The 20,471-nt window shown below is 37.3% G+C and overlaps 2 protein-coding genes and 1 long non-coding RNA gene across 7 annotated transcripts in view; 1 reads left to right on the forward strand and 2 right to left on the reverse strand.

Moving 5' to 3' along the window:
• LOC109053327 (whirlin-like) overlaps nucleotides 1–4,350 on the reverse strand; it is a 55,751-nt gene extending 51,401 nt beyond the window's left edge. Inside the window, exons 1-2 of one of the 3 annotated variants that reach the window (XM_042755545.1) lie at nucleotides 3,559–4,345; nucleotides 2,526–3,326 (exon numbers count right to left, since the gene is read on the reverse strand). In XM_042755545.1, the coding sequence (XP_042611479.1) occupies nucleotides 2,526–3,254 (729 nt within the window). In that variant the 5' untranslated portion in view covers nucleotides 3,255–3,326; nucleotides 3,559–4,345. Of the gene's footprint in view, nucleotides 1–2,525 lie in introns of all 3 variants that reach the window. The other 2 variants (XM_042755551.1, XM_042755540.1) reach the window with 2 other exon arrangements.
• A 3,196-nt stretch (nucleotides 4,351–7,546) lies between these two features.
• Nucleotides 7,547–19,282, reverse strand: LOC109081638 (NADPH oxidase activator 1-like). Of its 3 annotated transcripts, none has more exons than XM_042755572.1 (18): nucleotides 19,173–19,282; nucleotides 17,350–17,509; nucleotides 15,509–15,699; nucleotides 15,106–15,285; nucleotides 14,290–14,372; nucleotides 13,950–14,058; nucleotides 12,861–12,995; nucleotides 12,548–12,655; nucleotides 12,234–12,293; nucleotides 12,098–12,135; nucleotides 11,842–11,980; nucleotides 11,543–11,611; nucleotides 10,981–11,059; nucleotides 10,551–10,630; nucleotides 8,930–9,084; nucleotides 8,678–8,783; nucleotides 8,212–8,335; nucleotides 7,547–8,110 (listed from the first exon to the last, which is right to left on the reverse strand). In XM_042755572.1, exons 4-18 carry the CDS (start codon nucleotides 15,277–15,279, stop codon nucleotides 8,004–8,006), a joined length of 1,566 nt encoding a protein of 521 aa, XP_042611506.1. In that variant the 5' UTR covers nucleotides 15,280–15,285; nucleotides 15,509–15,699; nucleotides 17,350–17,509; nucleotides 19,173–19,282; the 3' UTR covers nucleotides 7,547–8,003. The 3 variants fall into 3 exon arrangements, with proteins under 3 accessions (XP_042611506.1, XP_042611510.1, XP_042611516.1); XM_042755576.1 differs by having other exon boundaries at nucleotides 15,106–15,309; XM_042755582.1 differs by lacking the exons at nucleotides 13,950–14,058; nucleotides 15,509–15,699; nucleotides 17,350–17,509; nucleotides 19,173–19,282 and having other exon boundaries at nucleotides 15,106–15,243.
• On the forward strand, nucleotides 18,095–20,468 carry LOC122144567. The gene is made up of 4 exons (XR_006159763.1): nucleotides 18,095–18,199; nucleotides 18,965–19,344; nucleotides 19,519–19,589; nucleotides 19,710–20,468. It is a non-coding gene; the product is annotated as an uncharacterized LOC122144567 (long non-coding RNA).
• Nucleotides 20,469–20,471: the final 3 nt, after the last annotated feature.

Below are 20,471 nucleotides of genomic sequence, written 5' to 3' on the forward strand. Positions count from 1 at the left end.
GTGCTCCACAAAAACTACATCTCTGCATCTACTCAAGTTTCATTCGCTTATAACGTGCATTTGGGAATGCAACATGTGCCAACCATCTTCCTTTCTAATGAGGAAAACTTATAAACCTAAAAGACTTAAATACTCCCTGTGGAGACCATAAATATTAGTATTATAATTTTGCAGTGGTACTGTAAATTAAAAAAAAATATATTATTATTATTATTATTATTATTATTATTATTATTATTATTATTTTCTTATACTATTTTCATTTTACAGTGGATTACTACAACAATAATATTTCTTAGTTTAAAATTTTATTATTATTAAAATTAAAATATTATTATTACTCTTATTATTTTTAAGTGCAACCTGGAGCTTAAAAACAAAAATATTTTGAAATCACTTTTTTTCCCCGAAAACTTATTTACATGAAATTGTGCAGGCCTTAAAGCTTCCATGATAGTGTATTATTGTGTTAACAATGATTTTGTATAAATGTGACAATCCTGGTTGGTCATTTTGTTTGTCAATCCAGTGAGTTATTCTTGTCCAGAATAAGCTGCAACATGGACAAACTTGCCTTAAAGCTAAAGGCCATGTCATCTTCCATATAAAATATTGTGTTAACAACCCTGATATTGTCAAATAAGCTCAGTTCACACCTCTGCCTTATAGTAACTTCACAGGCAATGCGAGATGGCCAATTCTCAACACACCCATCTTTATTTAGAAATGCTTACAGGCTGGCACTTTGAGTAAACATGTTCAATCACTTTTAATCCCTCCATATGGAACCTGCAACCAAGAAAGACTGACTCACTTAATAAACCTCCACAAACAGGCGTCAGGCCCTGAACTTCCATTATACAAACTACAATATTAATGTAATTAGACAGCTATACTCGATACTGCTGGTGTGACTGACAGAAAGCAAAAACTGTCTAAATAGTGCCAAGCCAAGTGTAGCTGATACAGGACTGAGCTTCCATGCAATGATTTGACTTACATTGTTATTTTCTCTGTGCTTTTTTTAGTTTGTGGATTCAATTCTAACAGGCAAACGAGACTGTGACATGAGTAAGAAGGGCAGTACAATAAAGGAATGGACGGTACAAAAGAATGCTGCACTTCCCTCAGCAGTCTAATGTGAATGCTTGAAAAAAAATAAAACAAACACAGAATGAGCCTGCCCACACAAATAAGAGAGAGTGAGCGATCAAAAACGAGAGGAAAGTAAGAGTGAGGTGGCTGCCTGTCATTGCTCTTCTTCCGCAAACTGTACAAGCTTCAATTGTTATGTAACCAATGATTTAACTCTCAAATCTATAACTGAAATTAGAGATGATAATAGATTCCACCACAGGCGAATTTCAGCATGTGTCTAACTGGACATTATGGCTGATCAAACACCAGTACTTCCCATTCTCTTCTCTGCCTGAGACCAGCCCCAGCTCCAATGAGGTGTTTTGAGTCAATTATCCAATTACCCGAAATTACCTTTGGACACACATGCAGATGAGAGCAAATGTGTTTTTTTTTTTGTGTGTGTGTGTGTTTTTTTAAAAAGGCCAGGATTAGGCCCATGTGAAGAAAAGTGAGCGAGGGAGATGGTTTAGTCACACTGCCAGTGGCCAGGTTTGAGTTGAGGCCAAAAGTTAGTGCACAGTAATGTGTAATCAAGTGGGCAAAAAATAAATAAATAACTAAATAAAAAAAGATTGATTTTAGCCCTGCTAAAGCCAGTAACTCTGACTGGGACTCTGGCCAAAGATTTTCTGCAGGGCTGTGACACTGGTAAAGGACTTTACAGGATGAGAGGAGGGAGGGGGAAGCAAAAAAGGAAAGCTGTTTGGTACAAAAAAGGAAAGTCAACAATATAAAAATGAAAAGACCAACTGGGGTTCCTCACACTGCCACACTGACAGATCCCTCTAGAGCAGTGATTCCCAACCAGAAGTATGTGCACCCAAGGAAGTACATTTGTAGATACTGTATTTATTACAACATCATACATTATTTGCGCACCTGCTCTTATTGATCATTTTATTTAATCTTTATAGAAAATAAACCATGTAAGTGCTATGGTTCATTCATATCTGATATTTCATACTTGAGGGCCTTTGATAATAAATTCTACCATAACTGCAAATGAAATGTGCTGTGAAATGTCCCATCTGGTTTACATTGAGAAAGTTTCTTCACGATTAACAGAACAGTCAGAACCTGTGAAAGACCAACAATCTCAAGTGCAAGTGCATCAACACCTCTCTTGGTTTACTGAAAGACTCATTCACAGTCTTAGAGTTTTTGCAGTGACCTGTCAGAAAACTGGCCATTTTTATAAAGTTTCTATAGGTTTTCTAGAAGTATCCACAACAGATCCACAAAAGATTTCTTCTAAGATATATGAAATGTTTAGAACACTGCCAAAAAAACATGCACTCTCTCTCTCTCTCTCTCTCACACACACACACACACACACACACACACACACACACACACACACTAACACAGAGACACTAACACATCACCTTGACTGCCTCTCCATGAGTGACTCGGTCAAACACCATGTTATTGACTTTCATGATCTGGTCTCCAACTTTGAGCCCCTCTCTCTCAGCGGATGATCCCGGCTCCACCAAAGACACATAGATGCCAACTCCATGCTCTGATCCACCCCGTATGCTGAATCCCAGGCCTTCGTGGCTCTTGCTCCTTTTCAGCGTAACTTGGCGGATTTCATTAGGCGCTTCCTGCATCAGCTCTGGCGCTGTCCCCTCAGCCGTGGTGCTGAAAACAGGAGCCGCGCGCACGGATCCGTGACTGGGACCGGCCTGCTCGGACTCGTGGAGAAAGTGCACCCAGGATGCTCCTGCATGCGCGTTCGTGCTGCTGATGTCTTCTGAGCACTCATGATTGACACTTGCTGCCAGAAGATCCGTTTTTAGATAAAGCCCTTCCGATGTGTACTGGTCGAACAGCAGCTGGTCCGAGCGGGGTATAACCAGTCGCAGCATGGGTAATAGTTGGCGCTTGTTGGATGTGTTGAGAATGACTTTAAGAGTCTGCACGAGATCAAAGACATTGCGCTTGGCGTGGTAAACGTTGAGACAATGGATGAACTGCTCCCTTTCGAAGTCGTTGAGCAGCACGTTGAGCGCGTTGTGCAACTTCTTGACGTTAACGGAGAGCGCGCGGCCACCGGAGCCCAGGGAGTTCACGCCCGACTTGAGAGACGCGCGCTCCAGATCCGTGCTCATTCTCGGACACCTCAAAACCACAGGGGGATTTCACATCAGGCATTAGGAACTGAGCACGGTCACTGTCTCTTGCTAAAAACAGAAAAGCTCCGCGATTCGTGCGTTAAACTTGTGCTGAGAACAGCAGTGCTGAGTTAAGTCTACTTTCGCTCAAAATAGCAACACTAATACAGCAAAATGTTAGAATAACTAGTGTAATAAAGTTTACGAAACTTTTGATTATTAGTGAAATTTGTTTAATAATCACTTTGAATGCTATATATAGTAGGGGAAAAATACACCGTTCCAAAGGCAAACAACAAACCCGAATTAAGTCCCGCGAGGATTTGACGTCCGTAATAGTGACTTTAATCCTTTTGGTAACACATTGTGCGAGGAGAAACGAGTGGTGAGACGCGTCCTGCACCGAGAAAGAAACAAAAAACACAGCACGACCGTTTGGAGTTTGCCAGCTGCGCTCAGAAGAGGAGCCCGTGTGGTCAGTGTGGCTCGCTCGGATTTCTTGTCGCTACTACTGAGTCCGTAGTGAGACACCGACACGGGCGCTCGGGAGGAAATGACGCACGCGCGATGCGCCTCTGTTGCTTGGGAACAAACAACTATGAGGAACGCATTTGGACAACCTAAACCACATCTTTCCTGTGCGTGAGCTATTTTTAATGTTCAAGGCCCACCGGGCTATTGACGTAAATCAATTGAAAAATAAGTCGTTTCCAAAGTGCATTGCGCACTTAACGTAAAAGTTCTCACGGGGAAACAGTGGAAACGACAGCCGCCTGATTTCAGCTATATGTGCCATAGGCAGATCGGTCCGTATATCATCCGATTATTCAATTATTCCATTCAATCTGGCAAACGAAAAAAAAAGGTTTTTCCGAATACTGAAACTTGGGGTTCCATGGAGAAATCGCCTGTGGACTGCGTTGAAATGCCCCTTTCATTTGATTGGTCAAACAGCCACGTCTTTTGTAGCCTACTGCGTTAATTTATAAGCTACGCTGGCTGATAGTGAGGATCATTTCTTACTTTTATATGTAATAACATTCATTATGATTCTAAAGTAGGCCCTGCCTGTTTTTTCTCGGTGCCACTGACAAATCCTACGTGTTTAAAAGTGAAATGTTTGGGTGTTACTGTAATTCCGATAAAAAGAGAGCAGGGATGGACCAGAGCGTGTCTTTGTCCTGGTACAAGCTTTAAAAGAAACGAAAATATTTTAAAATATATCTTCTATATGCCTTTGCGCCTTTTCTCATGGAGCTCCTCAGACGAAATTAAAAATCTTTAATAAATATTTATATAATTGCGAAATAGTAAAATCCATATTAATTTGAAACATTTAAGTGCACTGTATATATTAGGGGTTTTCAAAGACCTAGGCCTAAACACAATGGTGCCTACAGCACTCTTAATTTTTATTAATTTAAATAGTAAATAAATAATGCATTTGTTCAATACAAATAAGCACAAGTCAAACTGCGATACCAAACAGGACCACATTCTTTCTTAAAACTTTAGATCAAAAACACTACTTATACTTGTTCATGGAACTTTTTTTTCTGAATCATTTTAGTTGGAGATCATTTTAGTTAGTCTAGATGATTTAGAGAAAATTCAGAAGTAACATTACCATAATGTCTGCAAAATAATAAAATCCCATAACCAAGAAAAAACTGGACGTTTGGAAATTCAGAGAACATTTCATAATGTAATGGGAAAGTTGGAAAAACATTTTTAGAAAATATTTATGTTAGCTAGGAAGACGAGCACTGCAACATATTTATGATTTAATATTTAGTTGAAAATATAAATGTATGCATTATTATTATCAATCTTCACCAGTTGCTAAGGCCAACAGTGGAACATCTAATTTTGAGAACAACAATATTTGACCTATCAGTGCGTCAACTGACCAATCAGATTTAAGTATTCCAGAGCGCCGTTCAATGCAGAGAAACAAAATAGTAGTGACCTCAATACATTTTTTTCAGTAATGACAAATGAAAACAAAGTTGATTATGATTGACATTTTTCTTTAGAACACTTTAAAAAGAAACATCTCTGTGAAGATGAAATTTTAAAGGCCCTTACATTTCAATCTTTCAGCTGATTTCTTATCCTAAGTTAAGACAGGGCAATGAAAGCTGTTTTGAACAGATTTACAAAAGGAGGGCAGTGTTTGGGCGTGTGTGTGTTTGGTGGGGGGTGCGCTTCATTTGAGAGTGCTCCATTTAGGCTATACCTGCAGCTTTTTAATCCATTGTGTCTGCCTGGGCAAAGAGAGTAATATCACATCTAAAACCCAGCTCTGCTCAAATCAGGTTGGTGTTGTGAGAACCCAGCTCTCACAGAGGCTGTCTAATACTGCATCTGCTGAGAAAGCTGCATAATCCATACTGCACATTTGTGGCAGTCCATGAATTGTTTTGTATAAACAATAATAATTATCCTTATAATGTCAGCTATCTTATGTGCTCAAAAGACATCCAGGAAGGTTTTAGGCCAGACTATGGATTTCAGCTGAGGAATCTCAGTTAAAACACACATGTCATCCTCTAAGCTCATTAGAAAGAATTAGAAAGGCCTGTCAGCAGATATCCACAACCTACAGTACACCAATAGCCTCACTGAGGGCTGTTAATAAACTCATATGGACAGACTGTTGCTGCCTTTAAGGCTGTATTTAACTTTACTTATATATTTATCTGTTTCAAGCGTATCTGCATTGACCCAATCCAGTTTTAATGTAGTGTGTTTTACTGGCACGACGGCAACAAAGTGCATTTGTTTTGCCAAAGTACTTGCAGCAGCTGCATACATTGGTGCTAAATAAAATTATTAAAAATATCAATAATACAAATTAAACAAAATAGAGTGCAGCATAATAAAATAAATGTGAACAAGAACTAAACATTAAAATAAATAAAAATTTAGCTCTCAGTAGTTAAATGACTGATTTAAAACAGTAAATTAAAAATGATAGTGAGACTAAAGATTTATAGACCCTCTCAGCTGAACTTTCTTCGTCCTTCCGGGTGTCCAACCCACTGATTCACAGCCCTTTAAGATAGTGACATTGCAGCAAAAGAGTCAAATTCATTGCTAATTTGCAATTACTGCTCCTGGCATCAGCGCATGGTGGCAGAAATTAATGAACAATTAATGGGCCTAAATGAGACAATGGAGATGCTCATTGATCTTTATGGACTGTAAAAGTGAATACGCTTCAGCTGTAAGTCACGCATAACTATGACTCACTTATACCAAAGACACACATACACATTCAAAAGTGCTCCAAAACGTCTGCCAGAAATTCAATCAAGTGTTGAAATACCAAATATCTTCCCTTGTCCTTTCTTTCTCCCTAATGTATGTGTGTTTGTGAGAGTGATTTAATAAAGCTGTGTGGTTGGGTTGGTTTAACCTAATTTGAGTCATTTCTGTTCTCTTGACTTAAAATTGAGACTCCAGATTTTCCCCCTGCACAATCTCTGCTATCTGGAAAAAGAGTCCCACATTATCTTTTGAGTACAGACCAAGTGATGTACTGAATAAAGAACTAACTTTTACGATGGGTTGTGCAGTCAAGGCCATTAAATTGCAGCCGTTGGCTGAGCTACACAAATACATCTACTAAAAAAAAAATGACAGAAGGTTGTTTTGAGACTGAAACATGTTAAACTGTATAACTCCCTGACACTTATACAAAACCATTTACAACAGCTCATAAACACAACACAAAATTTCACTCTTTAACAAATAAAACCGGGGACAGAAGGTAAGAGGGGAAGAACTGATCAGTAAACGTTGGGTCAAAATGCGGTACGGCTTTGATTAATAGCATAATGTTTAATGGGAATTGTGGGAAATGCATCACGCTGGGCTCTGCCAACCCCATAATTACGGCAATATAAAATAGCAGAGGGATTGTATGCTGCAGTGCCATGCCCCAGTGCCCAGTCTGACAGAGCACACCACGCCATTAAACACTGCATTACAGATACCTTGCTGAGGTGTATTCAGCTCTCACTACAGGACAGGGGTGATTTAAAAGCCATTTTATGACATCTGACCAAGTTGGAAATAAAATCTGCCAGTGGTGTGTATTGTGTGGGTGTGATGCAAGTTAAATCATCTTCAGTTTGTATATGATAGATACCATGTCAGCTGCAGGTTAAGAAGAGGTGGGTGGCAATGATGTAAATTAAAGCTGGCGTCCCATGGAGCACTATTTAAAACTTTGGATTTGGCCTCTAGCCACCCTGTTTTGGGATCTCAAAAAGTACCTGAAATTCTCCCTTTTCTTTTAATATTCAATGAACTCACTCTGTAAAGAGAGCCAGGAGTTTCCAGTTGGCATTTACAGTAATTTACACAGAATTTGGATGTTCCAGTACCAATATACATAATACATTTTAGACATCTTAAATTCCTAAATCATATTATTTTCCAGTTAAAAGCACTTAAAGAGAGCCACAATCACATTAAGTAAATGGAAAAATATATCAAGGAAAATGTTATTATGGAAAATAATTTTTAAACACCTCTGGAACAGGAAAATGCTCAAAAGTTATTGTGTGTGTTCATTGAAACAGCAGTTAGGTGAAGTCACATATTGGCATATAGAAAAAAACTTCTGATAAATGCTGTAATTTTTAACAGATGGACCCCTCAAGACTGTCGATGCACATGGAAAAGTTCTTATTCACCGAAGGCTAATACAGACACTGTAGATGTTTAGAGGCTGTGTCAATCTGTTGATGCCCAACTGATGCTGTCTGTATCCTGATGAGCAAAACTTCGAGGGAAGATGCCGATACTTCCAGCAACATGCCCTTCTAACCATTCATCATTCACTGCAAAATGGAAAAAAAAAAAAAAAAAAAAAAAAAACTTTTCTTACCTCATCATTACTGTGTAATATTAATAACAAAAAGATACCCCTGTGTTTATGTACCTTCACTGAGAATGTCAATTGTGTCACCTTCACTGAATTCCAAATCCTCTGGGCCTTGTGCATTGTAGTCATACAGTGCCACCATCTGATAGAGAATAGTCCTGTTCACCAGAGGGTCCTCATTTTGGGACAAGATGGATAAAAACAGAAAGTTGGAGATTGGCAAAAATTAAAAATTGATCAAATTGGTATAGCATTCATTAATAGAACAAAGTTCAAAGTTCATGGTGGTTTTTTTTTTTTTTGGTCTCTCATGGTTTAATAAAAATGTCTGATTAGGCTGATTTCTATAAATGGTGTAAACACTGTGACATTGTGTTACTTTCAAAACACTGCTCTGTTAGGGCATACAGACCAGTAACACTAGCTCAACCACTGGCATGAATTTTTTTAGCAAGGCAATCTAACCAAACTAGATTTTTGCAAGCCATTGATAGCTTTCAGTCAAAAATGGTAATTAGTTTACCTGACACCAAATCTGGGCACGTCCATATTCAGCTACACCCTCCAGGCTATCCAGTCTATCATCACCATTTAATGGAGTTAGTGCTCTGGTGCCATTCCTTCTGTGTCTGTGAGAGGAAGTAGTAGCATGTGTTAGGGATGGTGTGGGGGTTTGTACAATGGGAAAATGTGACTAGAGTTCAAACATACTTTAATGCTGGGAATTTATGGCAACTCTAAACAGGTCAACCAGACTGCAGGTCTGCGGTATTACCTGAGGCGAACGTTCATTGGAGGCTGTCCTAATTTCTGAGTGATTTTGTCTTGCAGATCCTGGAAAGAAGTTTCTAAAGGGACTCTCAGAGCCATGGTGTATGTATAGTGCACCTTGACTATGGCTGATCCAGGCTCCTGAGGGGAAGTTTGGGCCTGAGAAATGGGGGGTGGAGGTTTACAGCTGAGAAAAGTTACGTGTGATCAGTCCACTTAAAGTATAAGCCAAGTGAACGAGAAGTTAGAATACAAGAACTTAAAAAGCATATGAAAGAAAAAGGAAAAAAGTATTTTCCCCATTATAAAGTTATACCCCTTTTCCCCATTAGAAAGTTATATCATGCACACAAGGTATTTGCATATTCAGATATAAGTATTGTTGCAAGGCAATCAGGTTTCTCTGCCAGACAGTGGCCTCAAATAGTCCCCTTTTCAAATTCTATCAGCTTTCTTTTGCTCCCTTGGGTGTATTTCTGACTGAATCAGGCCAAATCAGAGGCCTGCTGCCTAAACATTCCACTCCACTTCATGTCTGAGTCACAAAACTCATTCAAAAGATCTCATCTCACACAAAAAAAATCAACCATGACGGCCTCTGCATTAATCATGCTCTGCTTCTATTTCCATCTACAGTACATTATACTGTCAGAAATCTAGCTTTCAGGCTTGACAAATTAGATAAGATAAGATAAGATAAGAAAAAAGCACAGATGATGTAACCAAATATTTAAGAATGGGGGCAGCACTTTTTAAAAGACCTGGTCTTTCAACCTGTGTTGAAAGACCACAAATCAGTTCACTTTAATTGAATGAACATAAATAATTGTAATAATTGAAGTTTATTGTTTAAAAGACACTTAATATTCAGCAATATAATTGATTATCATTGATTATTGAACAAAATTTGAACTGAATTGAGCTGAATAATGACACTATTCTAAAAGCTGCTTTTTAGCTGAATCAAATTCGTTTATATTTGTTAACAAAACTGACTTTTTTTTAAATAAACAATGAATTTTACACAGTTATTGAACTGAACTGAATTAACACTGACTGGAGCTGAATAATGACACTATTGTCTTTTATAGCAGAACTTGGATTTGATAAAGTTGGCATAACTGATTCTGTTACTTCCCTGTTTAATACTGTGCAGCTGCTTTGAAACAATCTCAGTCATATAAAGTGACGTGACATGACGTGACATGACATAAGGCCAAGTATGGTGACCCATACTCAGAATTCATGCAGTGAACACACACACACCGTGAATACACACCCGGAGCAGTGGGCAGGCATTTATGCTGCGGCACCTGGGGAGCAGGTTCAGTGCCTTGCTCAAGGGCACCTCAGTCATGGTTTTGCTGGCCCACAACCTTAGGGTTAGGAGTCAAACTCTCTAACCATTATGCCACAATTTCCCCTGTGCTACCTGTATATAAAGTGCTATATGAATAAACGTGACTTGACTTAAAGTTTTTAATTAATGGTTAAAAATTACAACCATAATTCCTGGCAAAAACTGATTGTGTGGGTGAAATAAAATGTTGGAGTTTCCATTCTAAAGGGATCACTGCACAAGGTCAGCATTTTTTCATAATTTTCAAGTATATTTCGTTACTCACCTTCTGTGTAGGGATGTGGGTGGAGTTGCCGGTTGTAGGAGGAGTTGTGTGGGTAGTGCCGGCATTCAAGGGGTGCAATTCTACAGGAGAGAGAACGAAACTTACATTCTTCAGAATACTGGTACAGTCATTTTTACTTTTTATTTTTAGGACAGCTAAAGGAGAGACAGGAAATGATAACTGCACATAAGTGCTTCATGCAACATGTTGGAGCATGTGCTATATTTAAACAATGCCACTACATTCCACTGAATTTTTAATAATGACATCTACCACATTTTCAAAAAGAGAAAGTTAAGTGATTGTGATATTTTCTTTCATTTAAAAAAATAATAATATTTAATATTTATAATAATTAAAAATAATAATAAACACACAACTTTAGTCATTAACAAACAGTTTCATTTTGAATGTGAATTATTTTCTGTACCTAATGACCGTTGAGATGGACCTTGGGGTCGATTTGGGGGTGTTAGAGCTGGTGGATGTGGGATGCCATTGGCGAGTTCCTTCAAAGGAATATGCAGAGAAAATCACTCAGTATGCTACTGCCTTTAACAACTTTAATTCAGATATTGAACATCAGAGGCTGAAGAACAAGGTCACTGATCCTACAGTATGCCAAGCAAGGATCAATTAATCTTCAAATCTCTGGCAGAAGTGGTAAAAAGGGGCTATAAACTTTTAAACAATTTCTATTTTCAGGATTGCTTTTCTTTTCCTTTCAACGATACTGAAAGTGACAAAGTGTGCTGAGGCAAAGCGCAGTCTTTGCCAAATCTCTGTGGTTTGCAGAGTGTGTAAGCACATTTTAAAACTAGAATTAAAAAGCTTTTAAAGCTGTCTGCATTCATAAAGTTCAACATATCTAAGAGAAAAGCTGGGTAAGACTTGGCATATAACAAGACACTATTAAAAACCATAAAGAACACACTGTGGGAAATGAAAAAGGTCATACAAGGAAGTTAAAAAACAAACAAAGGAACACTTACAATTCGCTTGTTTTTTCCCTTGTTTTTCTTGCCCATCGGTTCAAGCAGGAAACTCGGAACCAGACCTCTCTGACATTTTAAAAAGTAAAAAGAAGAAATAACCCAGCTGTTATTCTATATTCTGTCAATCGTTTAATATCATTTCACATTGATGATGCAACTTAAATGGCTTTTGTGAATGTCAGAAACATAAGAATGCGAGACTATTGTCAAAAGTCGAAAAACATTCAATGCGCCTCCTAATCAAAACGAATCCTCTGTAATAGTCCATCACATTCTAGAAAGAAAGCGTATCCCACCTTTCCATCATAAATGAGTACTGCCAGTCCATCCTGGTCTTCATCACTATACAAAAACACTTCTGCTCCTGCAGGCACCGATAGCTCCCCTGCCCCTTTTGCCACATATGCGCTCTTCATTATCATGTAACGAGAATCCCTATGCAGGAATAATATATTCAGCTTAATTAGAAGGGCTTTTTTGTGCTTAAAGTTGGCTTAAAATTAGTACAATATATTATCTTATCTTAATATTTACTGAATATTAAATACTTACTGGCCATCTTCTACCTTTGGCTCATAGTACCCGGGTTTCTGCAGGAACATACATAATCAGTACAGTCTAGTTAGAAACCAAAAGATAATGAAAAAAAAAGCAGAACAACATTTGGAGGTTGTTGTATCATCTGTACCTGTGGTCTGAGAGGATCAAAGCCTCTGAAGTCATCATTTGGAATCAAAGAAGTGATGACCTGAGAGAAGAAGAGTTTAGTTTCAGTAAACATTTCTCAAATTATACTGTGTATCGTGTTTATGTGATTAAAATAATTTTTGATATGAAATGGGGAAACAAATATAAAATCAAAACTGCAGATGCATATCATTTTGGGCAGCTTTTAAGTTCTTACATACACATATTTCTATATTTTTAACAGATTTTCAACTATTCTCAACTAGAAGCCCAGAAATAGTACAATGTACTGTACAGTGTGAAAATGCAAGTCACCTTAGCTTCACCCAAGAAGTCCCTCGGTTTAAGCTGGTCTACCTCCTGTTTCCTGGGACGGAACACTTCACCCTCAGGAACCAGAAGAGGCTCCAAAACCTCTCTCCTCTGGGAATAAAATGGACAGAAACATTACATGCTTAAAGCGCAAAGCACAGACTGCAGAAATCATTACAATCTACTGCAATCAGTGATACATTATTTGTAACAGGTCAATCAAAATGTAGCACATATTCTTGCACTATGAAAAAAATAAAAAACTTTTCAGTGTCCTCCTTGCATTTTGTTAATAAAATGATCACATAAGTCTTACAGAAATAGCCTCTAGAGCTGTGTCTATCAGGTTGCTCCGGCCCGCTCCTCTCTCCTGTGAGGCTGCCATCAAAATTTCTCTGGCTTTGTCCCATTGTTGCAGTCTAGAGTGGACAGCAGCTGCATTATAAAGGACCTAAGATTGAGAAAAAAAAAAAGAAAAAAAAACACACACACAAGTTACACACACATTACATCAATAGGACAGTAACTGTTTTTAACTGTCATAATATTGAATGTTTCTTTAGCAGCAAATCAGCACATTAAAATGATTATCAAAGGATCATGTAACACTAAAGACTGAAATAATGGCATCTAAAAATGTAAACTTTAAAATTAAATTTTAAAATACACTGAAATAGAAAACAGTTATTTTCAAATTGTAATAACGTTTCACAATATTACTGATTTCACTGTATTTCTGAACTTCTTTCAGAAACATAAAACCGACCACAAACTTTCGAACAGTAGTGTGCTTTATGTATACACACTTAAAGTGACTGATTAATTTGTTTTTTGTTTTTTTTTACTGCCCTCTTGACTCATTTCCTTGAGCAGTACCCTCCATTCCATCACCCAGTGAGTAATGAGGATGTATCTCTATTATTCTTCCAAGAAAATCACATGAACCATACCTACAGTACACATCCCCCATGTCTAACAATGGACTAGTGGTGCAAATTTAGCATGTGGAAGTCATTGACTATTTTTCAGCTAATAGAAATTTGCGGAATAGAAAGGTTGTTTCATCTGTTCAGGATAACCTGAGCTTAACCTGACTACTGAAGAATGCTGGATGTTTCTTATCATCTTTCAGTCTGGCATTTGACATCGCATAACCATGGAGCTTTTTCACTCAGCCCTCAAAGAGGCCTTGTGATGGCTATCTGAGCAGGTGAACTCCACCAACGTTCAAGTTTAATGGCAGAGTTGACACAAGGCTGGATAGAAAATGTCAACAATTTCCCAACTCACAATACAATGTTAACAAATAAAATGTGCAATAAACCCAAACGATCATACTTTTATATTATGGTTTTGTTTTAACTTTTTTTTGCCCATACAGAGAGAAATATGCTTTTGTTCTGACCTGCCAGCTATACATTTTATAGCGAAGACCTAGCTGTTTGTAGTCAATAACAGGATTTTCCCTCATGTATTTCTGAGCCCATATACAATCAGCCAATGCCTCCTCCAGCCTGGTGTTAGGAAAAAGTGACACAGATAGAAGGGAAAGAGAATGAGGCAGGGAGAGAGCAAGAGAACAAAGAGGCAGTGTCAGATCAAAGTGAAGCAACTGTCCGGAACATCAACTTTAAACAAAAGAGGTCAATGTTTAAGATTTTTGTGTTGTGTCACGCTGTGGCATACCACACAAACTAGTCTGCTCGTTCATAAAGAGCTAGAGCATGTAAACAGAGTATCTTCACCTGTTTGCCATCATATGAGCAGCAGCCCTCTGAAAAAATCCCACAGCAAGACATGAATCCTTTGCGATTACATGGTCAAGAGCCTAAAAGACATCATTTGACATTGTCAAAGACATTTCCAAATTTTCACAATTGTATCTAACAAAAACTTAATTACAAGACCATTACAGGTAATATTTCCAGATTCTGATTTTATTTTATTTATTTCTTTGCTACCTTGAAATAACTAAATTATTAACTACAGTAAGCAAGGGGCCACAACGGAATACTAGAAGAACCGTGGAAATTGTGAGAGAAAAACAGTATAAAAATGTAAATATTAATAAATTATATTTCTTTTAATTTATTTGAAAAAAGAAGACAAACAAAGCATTAAAATAATCTAAAATACATTTGAAAAAACTATATATTTCTTATTTTAATTTACCAACTCAGCAACTTTTTTTCTGGAAACTTCTAAAAATAAAACAAATAAATTAATTTAATATAAAAAATTCATTTTTCACAAAAAAAGATTTAAATAAATAAACAGATATAATAACATTAGTTATAAAAGTAGAAAAAATGTAATGCAACAATAAAAACTAAATATTTTCAAAATAATATTTTACACATTTATAATAATTATTTAGGATGGCACAAGGATGATTATATTTGAGGGTTTATGGAATCTAAAAGATTGAAAATCCCTGAACTAAAGTATAGCTCTTGAAAATACTGTTTAACAACCAAAGACAATGATAACTGTATTGGTTTATTGCTACAGATACATTTCTATCATCTATTACATGTGTAATTGCTAACTTGTGGTTGTACCTTGATGGCCAAGTCCACTTGACCTAGGGCGATGTGTGTCGAAGCAACCACAAACATAGTGCGACAGTTGTGATCTGTGATCTGGTTGAGTTTAGTGAGAGCACCCTGCCAGTCCCGGCTGTCTATTGCCTGCACAGCCTCATCCCACAGCCTGATCAACTCTATGTACAGCATGGCCCTCTGGAACACAACTAAAATAATCAACTGTTATTTTTATAATCACTATACAGTATACCAAGCTGTACTGAGAAAACACCAAATTTTGGTCACTAATAACTTGGAATGAAAAGACTGAATCTGACAGCTGCCTGCAAATACAGGATGAGACTAGCTATGCAGGTTCTTGTAAGACAATAAAAACATAAAGCAAAAACCTAATACTAGTACAATGACCAACACTTACCACTGCATAGAAACTGAAAGAGATAGGTCAGGAACTTGAATTGCTTTCTAGAAGTGATCGACTATTGAAAAATGAGTGCGGCTCCTGAACAGGTGTAAGCCAGAGTTCTTAAGTGAACTCACAGGGAAGTGATATTTGTAGTATGACACACAGCTGTGGTTCCCTCCCACCTGCCAGGCCATCAGGAAGTTCTGCATTCCCAGGAGAGAGAGAGAGAGAGAGAGAGAGAGAGAGAGAGAGAGAGAGAGAGAGAGAGAGAGAGAGAGAGTAGGCAGGTAGGGCACGTATGCAATGGCTCGATTAAACAAAACAGTGTCAAGTAAGTCAAGGAAATAGAAGAAAGATAACTTGCACACTTACACACTAGCATATACAGCACAATAAGGACAGAAACTAGAAAAGCACTTAATTATTACCTAACATCTATTTTAATAGGGAAACAGTCAAGAAAAGAATGAAGGGAGGAAATCCCAGTATTGCTATATTACCATTTTTTTCCATTTAAGTTTTCAGCTTTAGATTTTCTTTCATATAAGAGAGGGCTTAAGGTTAATGTTACATTTACAATTTCACAGTATCCTTTAAAAAAGGAAATGGGGATATATTGTGCTGTTTTGACATATGTGTAGAACATTTATTAAGATATATGTTGACATTATAATAAACAAGCTGATAAAAGTGAAATATCCTGGACAGTGCAAATCTACTCTAATTCAACCTGGACAGCAGATGGCGCTACAGATGTTCTTAAACGATCCATCACGGGCCCCTCCAGTGTTCTTACGGTATTTATAAATAAAAAGATGCAAACAGGTTTGTAGTTTAAAACCCAGAAGACAATTAAAATATTTATATTACTTGTACATCTAAAAATAAATAAAAAGATGCAAACAGGTTTGTAGTTTTTGACTAGAGATTTGACCTCATTCGTAACTACAAATTTTGAAGCATATGTTTTCCTTCTTTTTCTGGTTTATTGGCCATTGACACCTTATGATTAAGCTAAAAAAAAAAGTTGCTAAAAAAGGCCCAGCTTTCCGGGTCAAATGGAGCAAACCATAGTGGTTTTTCGCTAGTGAACGAATCGGGGTTTGTGAATGAATCTTTAAAATTAATAAATCATTTTCATTTTAATGCTGGCAATGTGAATGATCCAACGACTCAAAACACACACACGCACGCACACACACACACACACACACACACACACAAACACGTGTCGGGCACCCAGACAACGTGGAAACTGCCATTTCTCCACAAAGTTCTTGGCAATTGCTTGCCATTCCTCCTTTGATTTTGGTGTCTGCAAATATAAAAGCATTACAATAGATTTATTTACAATAGCCTACATGAGAGATTTCTCTACAATTAATCTCCCAGAGTAACTATTGAATCTCAATCTGTACTGAATTTCTAAATTAATTCAAGTCACCACCCCCACCACACACACACACACATTTTTATAACCCTACTTAGCCCACCCATTTCAGCATGATCTAAGTTGTACAATGAATTCTCCCCAGTCAAGCATACTTATAAAATATTTAGTTTGTCATTATGAACTATGCTGCTTATCTTCATATTTGTACATACTGTATGTCAGAATTTTTACTATTGTGATACTAATGATAAAATATTAAGGAGTTCTAACCTTTAGATAATCATCTTTCAAGACATGATGTAGGGCTGCACATGTGTGTTAAACTATATCAGATACAGTAGTAGCCCCAATTCTGTACTGAAAACTCAGTGATTTGTAGGTTTCGCCTTCAACAGAAGAAAGTTGACATTACTGTAAAATGAAAACATAAGAGACAAACCTGTACATTTGTTATACAAACCTGTTGCCAAGAATCTGAGGGTCAAGGAGAGCCTCTCCCTGGCTGTAATGGCCCGCCTCATCTTGTATTGGTGTCCTGTCAGATGATCAGTGGCTCCACTCTCCCAAGCAGGGTTGCAAACTCATCGGAGGTCCTCCGCAGCAGCTCCCTGAAGCCTGACCTGTCCTCCAATTAGCGTTATACATGAAAGCAAGAATCACATTTTAAATAAGCTTACCTTTGGGTTAGCCATATTTATTTATACACATACACTTTACATAGCCATTTTGAGTCCCACTATAATAACAACAATACTAATAATCATAAGTATAATGCAGATATATTAAGTAACGCCTTCACCATGATGGCCATGTTGGATTATCCCTACAGCACTCATTTCATGGGCAGCATGCCAGCATTCCCTGTGAAGGTATTGGACATGTCATTAGCAGGAATTTCCAGCCAACCATTCCAACCCATCTGGTTCCATTAAAAATTCCTTAGCAGTGCAGTTCCTGCCGTTGGTACTGAACCAGTGTGATTGTGCATCTTAAAGATAAATTGCAGTACTTTTTTACTTTCACAGGTGGAGTGTGAAACCATGCTGAACGGCACTGATCTTCTGTCGGCACTCAGAGCTACCGTTGGTAAATGACAGCAGCTTTGCATGAATTTCATTTTCTGTTTCATTTTAATATCCCTCTGGTCCTGGCATGGAAAGTCTTCGGCATTAATTTTGTGCCGCCCCACAGGCATTGTGTATAATTCCACTGGACAGCTCCCATGTTATGACCTCTGCGGTCTCTATGTGGAGTGTGCCGATCCCACCGGCTGTGGCCTTGGCTTTGACAGCTATGCATGGGATTACCAGGTACCTAGATTAGTTCTCACTAAATCCTGAATATTAGATTTTAACACAAGTCTTCAATCAAACAGATTTGAGACTGCAGAATGCTACAGGGATGATGTAACTTTGTAGGCCAACCCAGAAGTCTGCATCACCCTGGTTCCCTTGACAAATGTCCAATAGGATTTTCTTTTGGATTATTGTAGAAAAGAAGCTCTGTGTTTTTTTTTTGTTATTTGTCCAATAGGATTTTCTTTTGGATTATTGTAGAAAAGAAGCTCTGTGTTTTTTTTGGAAATTCATGTACTGTCACATGACTTCAGTGTCTCTATCGTTAAGCTTTTACAATTCTTTCAGTCTTTATTTAAATTTAAAAAATCCCTCAAAGTTTGTGATCATAAACAGTGAGTTAGTTGATGCTCCCAGAACCGTTTGTCCCATTTAGCCACTTGTTAGCAATCGCCTTTTCAAAACATGTAAAAAACTTAAATTATGAGGAGGGTACTACTGTTGTATTTTATGTGGTAAAAAATGGTAAAATATCTTGGACTAACCAGAGACCTTAAAGCCAAAAAACCTATTCTAAACACTGACTTTGGGACAATGTAACCGGAAGTTCAAAAATACTAACTTATTTCCAGGTTAGAGGCAGCTCACTGTTCTGTCCAAATACTTGAGATTTAGAATAGGATTTTCTTTTGGATTATTGTAGAAAAGAAGCTCTGTGTTTTTTTTGGAAATTCATGTTACATTTCTTCTTAAAGGATTTCCATTCCATTTCTTTTTTAGGCCTGCACTGAGATCGAGATGTGCTACGAGAGTAACAATGTGACGGGTATGTTCCCGCCCATGACATTCAGCAAGCAGCAGAGGGAACAGTTCTGCTCAAAGAGATGGGGGGTGGTGGCTGAAGACCCAGTTCTGGGATGATGGTAGGCTGTAACTACCTAACAGTGCCTGGGTCTGTAGCTTTCTTAAAAAAAAAAAAAAGTTTTACCTCATGATTATACATCAGCTTCCACTTGCCTTTGGTCCTTTTAATATTCATTGGATGTTTTTAGTGAAATGAGACCTCAATGTTACAACCATTTGAACTTTCTTTTCTAGATCTCACCACCGCAAGCAATATATTTTCCATTGGTGATCTTGTTCCTTGGGCTAATGGAGGGGTAAGACGGTTTTTTTTTTTTTTTAAAGCTGCACTTGGTATTTTTCCTCACTAAAAATAATTACCTGAATACTTCATTTCAGTAATTCCTTTGTTATTGGTTGTTGTTGAGGTTAACAAATAAAGTGCTTTGTTGTGCTTCTCTGTGAAATGATGGAATTATTTTCACCTGTAGATCAGGAAGTCACTCAGTCCATCACTGATTGCAATCAACATACCAGAGGGAGCTCATCATCTGGATTTAAGGTGTGAATTTGTGTGTGCAACTGTAAGAGATATAGACAGTGAAATGTTATATTTGGCTTTGTCTCATTTGATCATCATGCTTCCTGTTTTTAGAAATGTGTTTTTTAATATTTTTTTCAGGGAGTCTAACCCTGCTGATCCTGAGTCTGTGATTATGGCTTGGAAGGAGGAGTCTGAAATCAGTGCTCAATGGGTGAAAGCAGCAAGGAAGAAGTCATTATGAGTTCATTTTTGTGTACAGTTTATTTCAACATTGTAAAATATTGAATAAATCCATTTATTTTTCATTCCATTTATCACAGAAATGGACATTTAAAAGAAATATGAATTTGTCAAAAAAACAACAACAAAAAAAAACATACAAACTCACTCTTATGTCTAAATCATCTCTTACAAATTTCCAAATTGAATTGGGGTACTTGTATTAGTAAATATGATTATGTACAGCTGTACTACATATTACTTGTCTTATCATTCCCGTTTTAGAATATTCTTTGAAATTCATGGCACATCTTTGGTGTGTATGAATGATTCAAAATGATGTTGATTTGTCAATATGCATGAGGCAGCTGATAATTTAAGACATTTGCACAACAATTGAGAGTGAGGCATGAAAAGCCCTTCATTTTAAATCTGAGATACATAAGTTCATTTGACAGTGTAGCTGTCTTCAGTTTCTCACACAATTAGAGAGAAAAAAGTACACCCAGAATGTGTGTACAGATAGGAAGTTAATCTAACACTTCCACACTGGAATATAAATAATCACAAAAGTATTTATTTACAATAAAACAAATCACAGATAGCTTCACAACGAAACGAGATGTTTAAAATAGATTGATTTCTCATATAAACTTGATTCTCTGGATTGAAAATAGACAA

This window comes from Cyprinus carpio, chromosome A5 (assembly GCF_018340385.1).
Source record: "Cyprinus carpio isolate SPL01 chromosome A5, ASM1834038v1, whole genome shotgun sequence".
In the NCBI taxonomy this organism is placed as follows: domain Eukaryota; kingdom Metazoa; phylum Chordata; class Actinopteri; order Cypriniformes; family Cyprinidae; genus Cyprinus; species Cyprinus carpio.

What these genes read in the sequence shown, in the direction of transcription:
- LOC109081638 (XM_042755572.1), bottom strand. Translation starts at nt 15,279, where the DNA reads ATGCTGTACATAGAGTTGATCAGGCTGTGGGATGAGGCTGTGCAGGCA. An exon ending in AAGTGGACTTGGCCATCAAG is followed by an intron (nt 14,373 to 15,105) that starts GTACAACCACAA and finishes GATGTCTTTTAG; the next exon opens with GCTCTTGACCATGTAATCGC. An exon ending in CCAATGAACGTTCGCCTCAG is followed by an intron (nt 8,784 to 8,929) that starts GTAATACCGCAG and finishes TTCCTCTCACAG; the next exon opens with ACACAGAAGGAATGGCACCA.